The 14,927-nt window shown below is 35.7% G+C and overlaps 1 protein-coding gene across 2 annotated transcripts in view; it reads right to left on the bottom strand.

The window, feature by feature from the left end:
* Nucleotides 1-614: 614 nt before the first annotated feature.
* Nucleotides 615-14,927, bottom strand: part of nos1 (nitric oxide synthase 1 (neuronal)) — a 52,126-nt gene continuing 37,813 nt past the window's right edge. For both annotated transcript variants that reach the window (XM_028034322.1, XM_028034323.1), the window contains 11 exons: nt 14,631-14,769; nt 12,078-12,156; nt 11,728-11,921; nt 9,266-9,435; nt 7,807-8,017; nt 7,292-7,379; nt 6,592-6,713; nt 6,244-6,392; nt 5,797-5,991; nt 5,400-5,518; nt 615-4,055 (listed from right to left, as the gene is read on the bottom strand). In XM_028034322.1, the coding sequence (XP_027890123.1) occupies nt 4,040-4,055; nt 5,400-5,518; nt 5,797-5,991; nt 6,244-6,392; nt 6,592-6,713; nt 7,292-7,379; nt 7,807-8,017; nt 9,266-9,435; nt 11,728-11,921; nt 12,078-12,156; nt 14,631-14,769 (1,482 nt within the window). In that variant the 3' untranslated portion in view covers nt 615-4,039. The remainder of the gene's footprint in view (nt 4,056-5,399; nt 5,519-5,796; nt 5,992-6,243; nt 6,393-6,591; nt 6,714-7,291; nt 7,380-7,806; nt 8,018-9,265; nt 9,436-11,727; nt 11,922-12,077; nt 12,157-14,630; nt 14,770-14,927) is intronic.

The raw sequence follows: 14,927 nt of genomic DNA, 5'->3' as shown, positions 1-14,927 counted from the left end.
ATGCAAAGTCCTTGCAGTTGATGCAACAAAATAGAACTTCCTCAATCAAGTGAACAACAAAAAGGTCCTTACAGCGTAGACTGATTGGATCAGAGTTGTTCATAGCATCAGAGATGTGCAAAAAAGCACAGAAAGAAACTCAAATCCATTCCCCTAGGCTTCCTTTCTAAAATCAAATACTGCTTCACTGAATGACAGCACTGGGAAGAATTTTGTTTTATACAAGCAACAGAGAGGAGACCACAACATCCATTTCTTTGGTCAATACTGCTCCTTTACCCTCACACCTAAAGAATTTGGGAGAAAATAAATATTTCCTTAACTTATCTTTTTTTAAAATCACGCCAATTTTTATGATTTCCATTTACATATTCAAAATACATTCTTATAAAATATTGAGATGGTGCTACATATCATACTTTGTATTACTTTTCTGGTTGCAAGAGTTACGTCACAGACCACTCTCGTTCCAACTAAATGAGATCAAGCAAATTATATATCTGGAATGGGAGGAGATATTCACCCAAAATGAGCAACAACTGGAGAAACGGGAAACACGCAGCTAACAAAAGAGCTGACTCGGAACACAAAAATAATCTGGGCAAATGGAGACATCAGTTTAAATCCTTTAATCATGCCATCTTTAATTTGAGTAGAAGATACAGAAATTAATACACAGGACTCAGAAGACAAAGGAAAAGCATGTTAAGGCAAAGTGAGTCATAAAAGATTAAAAAAATAAAATAAAATTGGCGCTTGCACAATATTTTTTAAATTCAAATCTGACTAAAGCAGCAAATGACCAAAGCCAGTGTGGGATGATCTCTTTTCTCCGACCAGAAGCCTTAATTAGAACTTAAAACAATTGGACTGTCCTGCTGAAATCGTCGCTAAAATCCACGTGGGCAGTTTCCTGCTACCAAAACACCATCTGCAACCTCAAATTTGCAGGCTTGTGCAAATGTCAAGTCCATGTTTGAGATTTGTTGTTTTTTTTTTGTTTTGTTTTTAAACGAACAATGAGAGAAACAACAGGAGGAATGAACAAACATACCTGAGATCAAGCTCTATTACATCCACTCAAAGATATGCACAGGAGATGATTTTTGGGGCACAAGTAGGCAGGCAAATACACATGCTAACAACCAGACAAGGTTTATTTTGCAGTGACAGTGGGGTCTCACTTAAGCCACCAGAAAACATGCAGAAAGCCGAATGAATGAATGAATGAATGAATGAATGAATGTACCAAATGTTGGCAAAGAGGTAATGTAAGGCAAGAGGCAGACAAGTAATGATGCTGCAAATGCATTTTCTGCATTTTTCTTTAAAAGCTTCATTGGTGATGAATGTGCAAGTCGACAGCTGTCGGATATGATCAGGGCAGCATCATTTGCTTTCCTTAATGTTTAGCTATGAAGCAGCTAATTCTTGAGAAAACAGCATCGAGGGAAAATGCTCTCCAGCTTGCTGATAATTGAGTAAATATAATGCTACAGCTGGGATGCAATTAGCTAAGCAAAAAGTTTAAAAACATGAATTGGCACGCTTAAAAAAGTAGTGAATTCTTCCCAACAACACATTTAAAGCTCATTATGTTACATTTTGAGTTTTTGTTCTGTACAAAAGCTAACGTGTAAAAAATTAAAAGTTGTTCACATGAGGCGAGTTTTCAGGTTTGGTAATATGAAAACAGATTTTCTTGGTATGGTGTATTTATTCTACAGAAATTCTACAGTATCTGTTCTATAGGAAAACCAAAATCTTAAATTTATATTCCTTTAATGCATCCTATTTAGTAACAATCTCAGTCACCATTACTAAAATGTTATCTGTATTTTATCACTGGAATAGTGGCGAAGTGCAAAATTATCATTCCTGCATAAATATTCTAGTCTTGTGTTGCAGTACGATCAAAGTTAAACTATGACCTTTCACAAAACCCAACCTTCTTGCTATTGCACTCACCAGAGAATTGCAATGCCAAAACCTAAACACTAATTCTTGCAAAACTTGCAAAATTAAGTGTGCCAAACTTGTTTAACTTGTCTCTTGATTATAGTAAAGTTCTGCAAAGCAAACTAAACCCCCCATCCCGAAAGCTGATGGTTTTTTTTAGCTGCTTAAGCTTTGACATTGGTAAATGCTCCATACCTCTGCCTCTCTACAAATATTTGCAGCTGTTGTTGCACTTCACAACTTCTTTCAGCTAATTTTGCAAGCAAGTAAAGCAACAGTATAAAGGAAACTAAAAGGGGTATGTTTCCAGGAGGCTGCAGTATCTCAGAAAAAGACAGCAAAACAGGTAACTGACCAAACTATTTCAATGATGGAAAATATAGTGTTAGGATGAATATGATAATCTCTGATGCTGTTTATGCTTGAAAGAAAAAAAAAATCCATCATAAACAAAATTGTGATTGTGTATAGCACTTTGGTCCTGTCGGTGTATAAAGTGCTTCATAAATAACGTTGGTATGGTAAGATATACCATCTGATATTACAGATACTTGCTTTACATTATATATCTACTGTACTTTGGAGGTTTGCCTGATATTACTGCTTAGCCTTACAGCACATTGGATGAATTTTGAATGGATCTGAACAGTCCATGTTACGTGCCCAGCATGTTTTGTGAATCAAGAAGATGTAAATATATGGGAAACTGCCAAAGACCATGCCCACAATATGTGAACATGTAATAATGCAAGTATATAAACATTTATGTAAGAAGTTGTGTGGGGATGTGTGGGCTGTTTCACACGCACACACACATTCCAGCAATGCAGGAAAGGAGGCTACCAAGAGGAATATAGTTGGTGTTTTCAAGCTTCCAGAGCTGCTGAAGTGCCTACAATTTGCATGCATTGATTGAGATAACTTTATTGTAATTGTGGTATGTAGTGTGCAAATCAGTTCTGTATAAAAAGTATCTGAGACACTGAATCAACATACACTTAATCTTATATTACTTGGATCAATGTCATAAAACAAAAAATCTTGATTGTGACATCCTCTCCATAAAGCATTTTATTAAACCCTTCAACAAATCCCAACATTTTTAAGCCATGTTCCTGTTTTGCATTACTTTATTCATTTGTAATTCAAAAAGGGTACTTTATAATACAATTTGCCTTTACTGTAATTGTAAGTTTGATACATTGTACCCTATTTCACACAACATTAAAAGACATTTAAATTTATTCAAGATTCTTAAGATTTTAAACACATTCCTGTTTGAATTTAGGACTGAGCAGCTCTTGGATTTCATTGTTTGGAGAGCACCAGCTGAGACATGAAAATGTTATGAATGTTATGACAGTATGAACATCCCACTAAAGAGCACTTGCCCTGAAGCTGATGCCTTTTGATGAACTCCCAGTGGCACATTTATAGATGCGTTCATTGACGCCATGACCAAATCACAATTTCCACTATTTAAATTTGTCAACACACCAAACTTGTTTGTAAATTTTTCTTTTTTTTTTGTCTCTCAACATGCCTGTACATGCTTCACTGTCTTAACTTTGTCTACTTATGCCTTTATTGATAATAAAACCCCCAAAATATAGCAGATTTACCAGTCCCTACACATTCCCAAATGTAAAGTTGACAAATTTAATACAGAACTTTTTTTTTAAATCAATGGTGCACATTTTCTTGCAAATATATAACCTCAATAAAAGCCTTTTAACTGCAACAATAACACAGAGTATATTATATTTCTTGATTATATTAATTTCTTTGTCATGCATTCACAATGAGGCAGTTCATTACACTAAGTGCACACATTATGAATCATAATGATCAATTTGTAAATTTTTGGAAGTATCATCAACAAGCAAAAACAATATCAGAACAGAACATTTCCAACTTGCTACAGACAAAGTTGCAGAGCCCAACAGAACTGTTTAAGTGGTATAAAAAAAAGAAACAAAACCCTTTTTTTTAACAGTACAAAAATTGGCACAGTATTCTTTAACCAGTGTTGCCGTGTCCTTCAGACTGGTTGTGTTCAGCAAGCCCTCCATTCATCGACCTATGAGCAGAAAACCCTGAGAGAGGAAAGCAAAATCAGGAGAAAGACAAACGGACACAGAGAAACAGAGACATGAAAACAAAGATGTTGCAGTCATTACTCATCCAACGAGCAGGGGCTTTGATGGCCAAATGTGAAATTCAAGTGACAATCCACACAGGAACCATCGTCTGTGATGCATTATGTTGGTACTTAATGAGGCATAATGGCTATGTAGGGCCCTTGTTTAGCTCTCATGGCACGGGTATATGAAGTGTATAATCTTGAACATGCAAAAACAACGTCAGAAACAAAAACAGAAATGGAACAGGGCCATCCGCTTTCACTTTAATCCTGTTAGTTTAAAGGCCTCTCTCCACACGTTTCTATGGTTACCCGCTCTGTTTTCATCCGAATGTTGGGGTGACAACACGCTGCTGCCAAACAACTCCAGGATGCAGATCAGAGTTGACTTATAAGAATAGCAATGCTAATCTCATTGTTTGAGATCCATCTCAGTGGATTTATCTTCTGAAATCCAGACAAACCTGCTGTGATGTCTGAATGTCAGCAATGGAAATATTATTTAAAATGGAAAAAAAAGTGATCTATATCTTTCATTAATTTTTTTTATTAGGTGTGTACAGGACTGTTCCAGTTACGGGTGCAAAGCTATGCCAGAATTTTAAGAAGTTTAAAATTTGCTTATGTTTTCCATCATTCCTATGGTTCAAAGTCCTTAAATGCCAAAGTTTCCTCTAGGGGTTTGAAGCATGTAGTAATGCAACAATATTTCTCCCCCACCTGTTGCAACCTTGAGCTGTCAAGTACGTTGGTGTGTATGAATGTGTGTGTTATTGAGAGTGACTTGGACAATGTGGCTCTAGTGTAAAGTGCTTCAAGTGGCCAGCATGACTGGAAGAGCGCAATATAAATTCAATTTACCATTTAGTTAACAACTGTAAAAGCATGTAACTAATGGAGCACAGCCTTCACTCGCAGCATATCTGTTAAGCACTCAACTACTGACTTGCTACCCCACAGATATTTTAACTGACTCAGTAAATGTAAACTACTCCAAAATTTAGCAGGTAATTTTTTTTCTTAATTCTGTATATCAAAAGTAATTGCAGTGAATACTACATATATTATAATTCTTAAAATATTTAGTTATTTAGTACTAAATGAAATGAACTAAATTATAAAATAACGGAACAGAAAATCTGCAAGATAATAAGTGAGGCATCATGTCTTTAGCCATATATCTTCAGTTTAGTTAGTAATTTATTAGAATAACCACTTACAATATTTTTCTGGTAAAATCAGTCTTTTACTCTTACAATTGAAAATGTTGAAAAACTAAAACTTCCAAGGCACTTACTCATCTGAGTCCTTTTTGTTCTCTTCAATGTAGGCAATGGACTCTGAGCGAAGACGATTGGTGACCTCATAGGTGCGCAGAGTGACCCCAAAGATGTCCTCATGGTATCGGTTTTCATCCTGGCAAAAACAAGGTAGTGAAGGTAGGAGAGTGACATACATCATGAGAAATTATGAAAAATGATACCCAATGGATAGCAAGTGACTTTATTAAAAAGTCTGGATCTACAGAACTTTGACTTATTTGATACATTTTGACAGGAAATAATCGAATGGCCTTTAATTAGAAGCTCATCTTTTTGTTACACACATACTGAGGAAATACTAAAAACAACAGCTGTGCAATTCAACATTTCCAATGATAGACCATTACAATAAATGGCACAGTAGCTTCTTACCCTAAGCTTGCTGATGTAGAATCCAGCACCTTCTATGCTCATTTGACCTTGCTGCTTGATGATTTGCTGGATGGTCTTCAGAACATCTCCTGCCATTGTTACATCCCCACACACATAGATGTGACCTCCTTCCTTCCTCAGGCACTGATACACAGTTTCAGACAGATGCTCACGCAGCACATCTTGTACATATTTCTGGAGTAGTTAAGAGACAAAGTGTAAGAACAAAAAGGGGGATGATGTGGAAGTTAATTCAACATATGACAAAGATAAACTAAATGTTGAAATGCTAAAAATATAATGAACATCAAAATAAATGAGCTGCAGATTTAATTTGTATTCTTTATAAAATTCAGGAATTGTTTAGCCAATCCAATTAATCAAAGTAAGAGTGAAATAAACCTCTCAAGTTACTTTCAAATGCTTATTGCTGTTTGGTGGTTTTACCTTTGGTTTGCCAGGTTCTCTGGAGTACGCAGCATAGAGCTCTTTGAACACTTCTCTGTTCTTGGCCTGGAGAGTCTCCTCCTTGTAGATGTGATCCATCTCAGACTGTCGACAACCGAACACCAGGATCATGGGGCAAGACTTAATCCCTTAGAGATGACAAAAAAATGAAAAATGAAATTGCAATAGAATCAATGCAAACTGAGTCATTGCGAATGACTTGATTTAAACAGAACACTGAAAAGCAATTATCTGAAAATCCAATGACACTTTCACAAGTCTTTCACATGACATTATGGTAAGATTCTCCTCAATTACTGATTGAACAAACAGGTAAAAATGGCCCACCATTTTGCTCAAGGTCGTATTGTCTTTGTTGCCAGAAGCTTCTGAATGGGGCAATGCCTGTTCCTGGACCCACGAGGATACACGGTGCTTTATTGTCTTTTGGAAGTTGGAATGATGGTGCACTACAATGACACAAAGGATCAAAACCGTTTTATCACATTATCTTAGTGTGTTCATGTGGAAACAGAAAGCAGAGGAGTTGTATGAGAAGATCAAGGCCTTAATCATGGCTGTAGAGTGATGTAGGTTAAAAGTAATATCTTTGGCCTAAGTGTTACGCTGTGTGCTGCTCACACACTAAAACCACACATACTTATTTGGTGTCAAGCTTACTCTTACTTTGAAAAGCAAGCAGACTGTGTAATCAGACAGGCTAGCTTTCTACATACTTGTATCTTGGACGTCTTTGCTTTGGGTATTCTTGAAAACCTCATTTAGTCAAAAAACAAATTATTTTAAATTATAAGAAACCAACATTACATCTTCATGTGGCATTTCAATTTATTAAAATTATTAAACACTATAATGACCGGGAAAAGATTTTGTACAGGAGTGATAAAGTTACACCACCATGGAGATGTAGGGAGTGTTGGCTGAAGGATGGTCTACCAGAATTATTTTTTTTATCTACAGAAGGAAAAATGTGGCATGAATTGTACACTAGGTTTTTGACAAGAATGTTTTTCATTTTAGTCATTACCTTCGGACAAAACACGGTACCATTTCTCCTTTCTCTATCCTGTTGAGCCACGATGAACATACTCCGTGATGGATAGGTCCTTGCCCACCTGAAACAGATGATTACCAAGTAATCACTTTACCTTTTTCTCTCCAACTTGCCTCCCACTCACTTGAAGTGCACAAACTAACAGGAGAAGAGTGGCCCTAGCACACCTACAAGGCTAAAGCCATCTCTTATTTTCTCTTACAGAAGGGAAAAAAAATCACTGTAATACAGCAAGTGGTCATGCAATCATAGTAATGCGCTAAAATAGCGCAAATACCAGTAAACACTGGTTCATCTGTAGCCATTTCCTACATTACCTGTTTAAGATTACAGATGCTGTCAGCAAATGTAGGTCTGTAAGAACGATGTGCAGGGCAAGATTATACAATTGACATTGTGGGACCCTCACCCACTTGGAAATGAAAATTCCTAAACTATGTAAAAGCTTTCACCAGACACATAACTTTGAAGTACTGGTGGATTCTCACCTCTGGTACGATAAGAGACCACAGCCACTGTGAGGTGAATCTCTCCTGAATACAGATCAGGAGAGGAGCTGATGGAGTAGTAGCGAGGTTGCAGCAGGGGAAGCTGAGTGAGCAACAGAGTCGATGGCATCTGGATGGAGGGAAACTCATCCAGCACCTCCACTAGTGTAGGGTTGTTGTACCACTTCCATTCCTCATACTCCTGCAAACCCTGGGTTTTCAAGAAGGTAGCAGTATGAAAAACAGACTGCATCAAAATAACCATTTCTATGTGTTTATTTATCTTGTTGTCTTTTGCATAAATGTAGTGCATTCGCAGTGAAAGGCTGAGAAAAGAAATGGAGGAATTTCTTCTTTTTTCAGTCACATAAACATTTCTGCATCGAAAGCATGAAACGGCAACAAGCAGAGCCCGTCACCATTCAGAACTCAACTGTTTTGTGTTACTGATATTTTAGTGGTGACAAATTTGGGGCATTGCCTCCAGGCTAAGAAAGCAATAATTTGAACATTGCTTTGTTTTCAAGCCACTAATGAGCAACATAGTCCATTAGGACGTCTGTAGAATCCACAATTCTGAGTCTAAATCAGTTTTTGAACAGCAAAGAACCTTGAGGACTGAGCTTTTTCACCTTATAAACAGATGAAGTTAGGGGGCTCTAAACATTACAAACGTGATTTTCGCAAACCAAAAATCTTTCAAACTTTCTGCCACACTTGTGAGAACAGGTTTATCATCTTATTCTGACATCCTAAGACATGATAGGCAGGTAACCTTTGGAAACACGGCTAAGACTGGTTTGAGATCTAAACTGAAAATCAAAAATGATCTGCACTGCTCACTGTACTGTACCATTTTATTTTACAAATTTAGAAGCCCTCCATCTTTTGCTCTCACTTTAGTGACAGTGATTCTACGCATGAGTCACTTCTTGGCCTCCTCCAGCCTTTTTCACACATCAACAAAAATGGAGGTTGACTTGTGGGAGGCACCACAATGGGGGGAGGACTCCTGGGTTAGAGCGATCAACAGCTCTGATTTGGCTCCAGCTAACTCCTACTGTACCCATTTTCAATGGTGCAAAGTGCATCAAATCTCCTTTAAGACACTGAAAACCATCTCCCATATTTTAGCAAACATAATGAAGGTGATCTTTACTGTTGCAGCCGAGGCACATGGTGAATGAAAGACGTTAGAATTGAAGATCATTCATCCATTGTCTATATCCACTTTTCCTTGCAGGGTCGAGGGAGAGGGGCTCATGCCAAATGGAAGATCATATTAAATGAAAATGTCAAAGCCACATTTTTGCAAGTATTAAGCTAAAAGTTGAAAAAATAAAAAATGGTTTTATGTGAACTCTTTACATTTGTGGCCACAAATCAGAGAAAATGCTTAATAATATCTCAATAATAGTTGATTGTAAGAGGAAAGACATAGAATGCCATCTAAATGTACCTTACTGAGGATTTCTAATTTCCTTTTCTGCTTGTCATTGGTTGCCAGAGCTGCAAACTGCTGCAGCAGCACAGGGGTCGGAGGAGTAGTGATGTCCAGAAAGTACTGAAAAGCTTGGTTGATAGTGCAGGGAGGAATACGGGTCTCACTGGTCCAATTACTTATAACACCTGCAGATAAAACACAAAAACAGTAAAAAAATGGTCAGTTCAGATTAGTTATACCAATGCATGAATGTAAACATTGGTTGTAGTTCTCTTAAAAAAAACAAACAAACAAAAAAAAAACTATTTTAGCTTGTTTTTGAGCTACTGCAATTTGCAACAGTATTCACATTTTTGCACTTTTGCACATTTTGTGGTATAGTAACCACAAAATGTACATTTTGTTGGGATTTTATGTGGTACACCAAAATATAATTAACCTTACTGCAGTCTTGTATAACTAGGATTTGAATTGATGTTAAGTATTTTAATTTCAGTCGTTTTGGACAAGATATTTATGTATGGTATGTAAATAGATTTTTTTTAAATTAAATTAATTTAATTTGATGGCACACAAAACCACATGTTTTGCATTTAAGGCCAAAATGTTCACTTTTGACCCCATGGTTACAGAATACTTTTCTTTCTGCATCCCATCCATTTCTAATGAGACTGAAAACAAAACTCCAATGGCTTCTTATCACAGTGACTTTCTTCGTGTCCCTATAGTGCTCTATCTAGCCTTTTTTTTTAGAGAACCTTGTGAAGTAACAACAACAAAAATATCTCATAGGAAACCTTTATAGTATAGCTTTACTGATAGTTGAGTAAATTTCATGAAAAAGATGATTATTTTTACTAAATGACTGACTTCCGATTGTGTAGGTTTTCAGTTACTAGTAGAGTACAAATGCACTCCACACCAACACACATCTAGGATCATAGATAATTTCCCTTCCATTTTAGAACTGTGTGCTATTTTGTATCAATCACAAATAATCCTATTAAAAAACCATGCTAAAATTGTTGGTTTTAACAAGGCAGTTTGTAAAAACATCAAGGGGTTTTAATACTTTTGCAAAGTATTGTATTTTAGAAATTATCTCTGTCCTGTCTTCAAGTCTCCAAACCACCACAACAATCTAATTCCCTGCATGCAAAAGGGAACATAAAAGTTTGTGTAGCATTATATTTTTATGTTAAAACTGCAGCCATTATATTACATGAGACCAAACACCATGGAAGATCAAATTTGATTTATGTACACAACTCAAATGTTAACAGTTGCATTAAGTCAACAAAGCTTCACAATTGCAAAGATATTGTTTTTATTTTCTAATCAAGGAGCAGGTTATAGCTTGCTATAAGATAATGTCTCTATGTTATTTTGAAATCTGCTGTATAACTACTTCACATAAAATGAGCAATTAAAATTAATCATGGTGGAAAATATTTATATGCTGAGTTTATTTGCACATGCTGAGCCAGTCGATGTTCAAAATCAATTATTCTGTCATGTTTCTCTACATTTGCAAAACTCAAATTGCCCACCATACTGCAAGAAGTTAAAAGTTGCAGCTTATGGTTTGAATCCATGCACATAGTTGATTGATATAAAGTGCATAGTTGAGGTTAGAGGACCATGCCAGTATTGTATTTTAAAATGAACTCGGTTATGCATCTAATCATTTGACACAAATGCACTGTGTTAAACACAAAATTTATAATGATCTATCCATTTTAAGTTTGTAAAGTCTTTATAAATACTGAATGTTTTCGTCATATTTTGTGGTGCTAGACGGTCTAATAAACCTCCATAGTGTCTAAAAAGTGGAAACTTTTGATAACAAAACTTGGTGTGATTAAAGAAGCTGAAATAAATATTAACTATGTCAATAGAGTCTTAGACAGTTTGGTGGATATTTATATTCATTTACTCATTTTTGCCAACAACTGGAATTCCTGTAGTGATGGCATGAATTTTTATTTTATATTCTTTCTGTAAACATTGAAACATATATAAAACTACTTTTGTTTGTAAATACTAAACTGCTGTGTAGGAATAAATGAGTAACAAAATCCCTTTTCTGTGATCGTATGGTTGCTGTTTCACACTGGTAAAAATCATTTTACCAGAGAGGATGCCAAACCCTCAAAAATGGCTCAATTTGTCAGGCAGTGTTTTAAATCAAGCTCACACACTTAAAAAAAAAGAAAGAAAATCATGTTGCTTTACAGTCACAGTGTATCTGTCGCTTAGTTGCATCATCCAGTGTTACCACAAGTGCCAAAACTGAAAGATTTCTGAGTACAGATTCCCTCTGCAAGTGTAACTCTATAGTCTATTGAGGTAAGAAAAACTGTATCTTATTAACATTTCCATTTTCACCTCGTTCCCAGATTTTGAACTGAAAGCCTCCTGATTACATGTCCCCTGTATTCACACAGTGGCGTGACGTTGCTAATAACATCACCCACCTAGTGCCGTGTTCCTCTCCTCCAGGAACTCCACTTTGACGATTTGATTGACAGGCGGAGCATCCTCCAGTTTATCTATGAGTGCTGTTACCAGGTCCTCGTGGTTGCCAGGGAAGATGCCCAGATGGTCGCCAGGCTTGTAGCGCAGGCTGTCGTGGTTGTTTGTGTCGAGCCTCACTAATATGGTCGAGCGACTAAAAGGAAAAAGAAAAAGACTAGAGGTTTACAGGAAAGGAAGAAAAAAATATTGCACCCTTTTCCATCTGCTTCATTCACTTTCCAGAATGAATAAGTTGTGCACAAAGAATACACTGAATGGATTTCATATTATAGCTAAAGCAAGAACTTACTTGGATTTTGAACTTTGTAGGTTTTGAGCTTCAATCATCATTGCTCCATATACTTTCTTCTTCTGGACACTGTATAATGCTATAAGGTAGAAATTACATTTTATTACAGGTATCACAAACTATTCTGCATTCTACTTTGTAGGGCTGATACACTTTGAGAGTACCCTCAGTCTTTGTGTCTGATTTAACAAAAAAGCATGAAAACGGAAAACTAGGTAAGTTTCTAAAAAAATATTCACATGTTAATTATCTTAAAGACAACGCCAGAATTTCTTTAGATTACATGATTTTTATATTTTGATAACACACCATCTTTGTTTGATTAAGCCTTTTGTCATTGATTTACTTAGTTTTGACTCTGATGTTTATGATTCTGACTAGAATCATTGACTGTGGTTTCTCCATAAGTAGAACATCATCAAAACGTTTTTAGGAATTCCATTTGAAAAGGTATTTCATACATTCATTACGTAGATATTTAAATTGTTTCTGGCACAGTTGTACCGACTCCTAAGGTGAAACGTAAAGTTCTAGGAAGCACTTTTATTAAAAGATCAACTTTCATCAGAGTCACAGACTGAAACTTGTCTGTCTTCTAATAAAGCTGCTTCCTAGAACTTTGGGGTTTGCTGGAGTTTTGACCTTTACACAAAGATATTGAATGTTTTATTTTTATTTTTTTTAGTGATCATGACTTATAGCAGTGGGGGGCAAGAGTCAATCTGAGTTGGTGGAAATAAAAAGATAAATAAAAACAATTAGCTCTAGTGAAGAGGGGAGAAGTGATTTTAAAATATGCTATTAACTATGTTTATTGTATATATTTGTAAACAACTTCTAGATAGAATGAGCTTACCCACAGAAGAACAGTGCAGTAGAACTAATTAGTGTGTGGGTGCATTGCAAACACCATTATACTAATTGTAACCTTTTCAGAGGATAATATTAACAATAACAAACAAAAATATTTTATTACATTTTTTAATAATCACCATGTTTATTTTTTTATCCATGGTTATTTCTCATAGCAAACTATCACATTTAATGCCTCTTATTTTCTATGTAAATTGTATGATCTGCCTTTTGGCATTTGCTTTACCCCCCAACCCCCCCACACACAGATATGTAAATAGTATAACATATTATAACTCAGAAAGAGATTAAATTACCGCATCACACAATTAAATCATGTTATTTTTATTGGTAAGAATCATCTCATTTTACAGTAGTTCTTCAGATTTTTAATACATAACAGGGAAAGTATTTTAATTGTCCTCTGTTGTAATTGTGCTAGTAGTAATTTTCTAGTTCCAATCCTTTTGTTTCCTAATTCTCTCAGGTTTTGTATTTCTGTGCCATTATTTTTGCACAACTGCAGGAAAGCTGTTTGTTGCTTCCCCACCAATACTCCAAGGCAAACAGTTGTGTGGGTGGTTAGTTGGTAGAAAATATGGTTTCACACTTTAAAACTACAGTTATATTATTGCTTTTATAGCTTGGCAACTATTAACCAAAATGTGGTAATGTAACAGATCAATATTTACCTGTGATAAACAATTACCATAAGAGACACAAAAATGCAATTGTATATCAGTTTAACCTTACAGAGGTACAGTATATGTAAGCCAACATAAGTACAGTATGCTGAACTGTTGCATCTTTTCAGAGCAAAGACATTTTCAATTCAAGTCATTAAAGGAAATTAAAGAAAAATTAGGTATTATATGAGGCATACAATTGATAGCTATGGCTTAAAACTGCAAAAACAATTAATTTATTCAGAAAGTGACAATTTTAAAGAACATCTGCAGTGATCAACCAGAAAACATTAGCATGTTTTATGCTTCCCTCTGCTGACAAACAAGAACATATTTTATTATTAGACATAATAAGATATTTGTTTGCAATTAATTTATTATGAGCTTCTTTTATTGATTCGACTTACTGAAATAACCTTTCAATTATATATTAATACATTTAGATGCACCTGTAAATGCACTCTGATTTAACAATCAGAACTTCGCTGCTTTTCTGGGTCCTTTTACTTCATATTAAACATGCCTTTGTGCGTCTCAGTTTAATATTTCCACAACTGATTGTAGCCTCACCACTCTTAGTCCAAGTAGAATATTTGTGTGGGTGGCAACTTGACAGAAAACTGTTATTGGCTTCTAAATTACAGTTATCCTTACTGTTTTTGCTTATACAGCTTGGGGACTAATTCACTGGTAAACATTAATTTACTTAAATAAACAGTCTTCCTTATATATTAGAATCCTGTTACACCCTTGTATGTATGAAGCTGAGCTTCTCACATTTACAGACCAAATGTGTTATTTTTGACTCAAGCCTTTAAAAAGGTAAAATCGCTTGAAATTGCATTAAAATCTCTTTCCACAGTCAAGCCTCAGATTACATCTCCAAGTGATGTAATAGCTGAGTCACTGATAAATTACAGTTATTTTGTGTAAAGCTACTTATCAGCACTTATTGGACGCTTAAAATCAAGTCACCCCTTAGTAGTTCATAGCTATGCTCCCACACGATTACTACCTTCTGTCAGCGCAGGGGCCTCAGCTGTGTACGTTAGGCGGAACTTGCTCTTCTTCCAGCTACGGTCGTTGCTGATCAAGGAGTCATTGGCCTTCTCAATGTTTACATCATCACCAACACAGAACACATCACAGGCAGCCTGGAAAGCAATGACAACCACAGGAAAGAATATCGCTGTTAGAAAAAAAAAAGAAAAGAAAAAGAACTCCTCAAATCCAGTCTCAAGGTTTTGTCAAATAACATAAAAGTGCCACTTTATAAATTAAAGTTGTGTGAAAGTGTTATATGGCTTTTTGG

The sequence above is a fragment of the Xiphophorus couchianus genome, chromosome 12, assembly GCF_001444195.1.
Source record: "Xiphophorus couchianus chromosome 12, X_couchianus-1.0, whole genome shotgun sequence".
Classification (NCBI taxonomy): Eukaryota; Metazoa; Chordata; class Actinopteri; order Cyprinodontiformes; family Poeciliidae; genus Xiphophorus; species Xiphophorus couchianus.
This window is presented reverse-complemented; position numbering and strand designations above follow the sequence as displayed.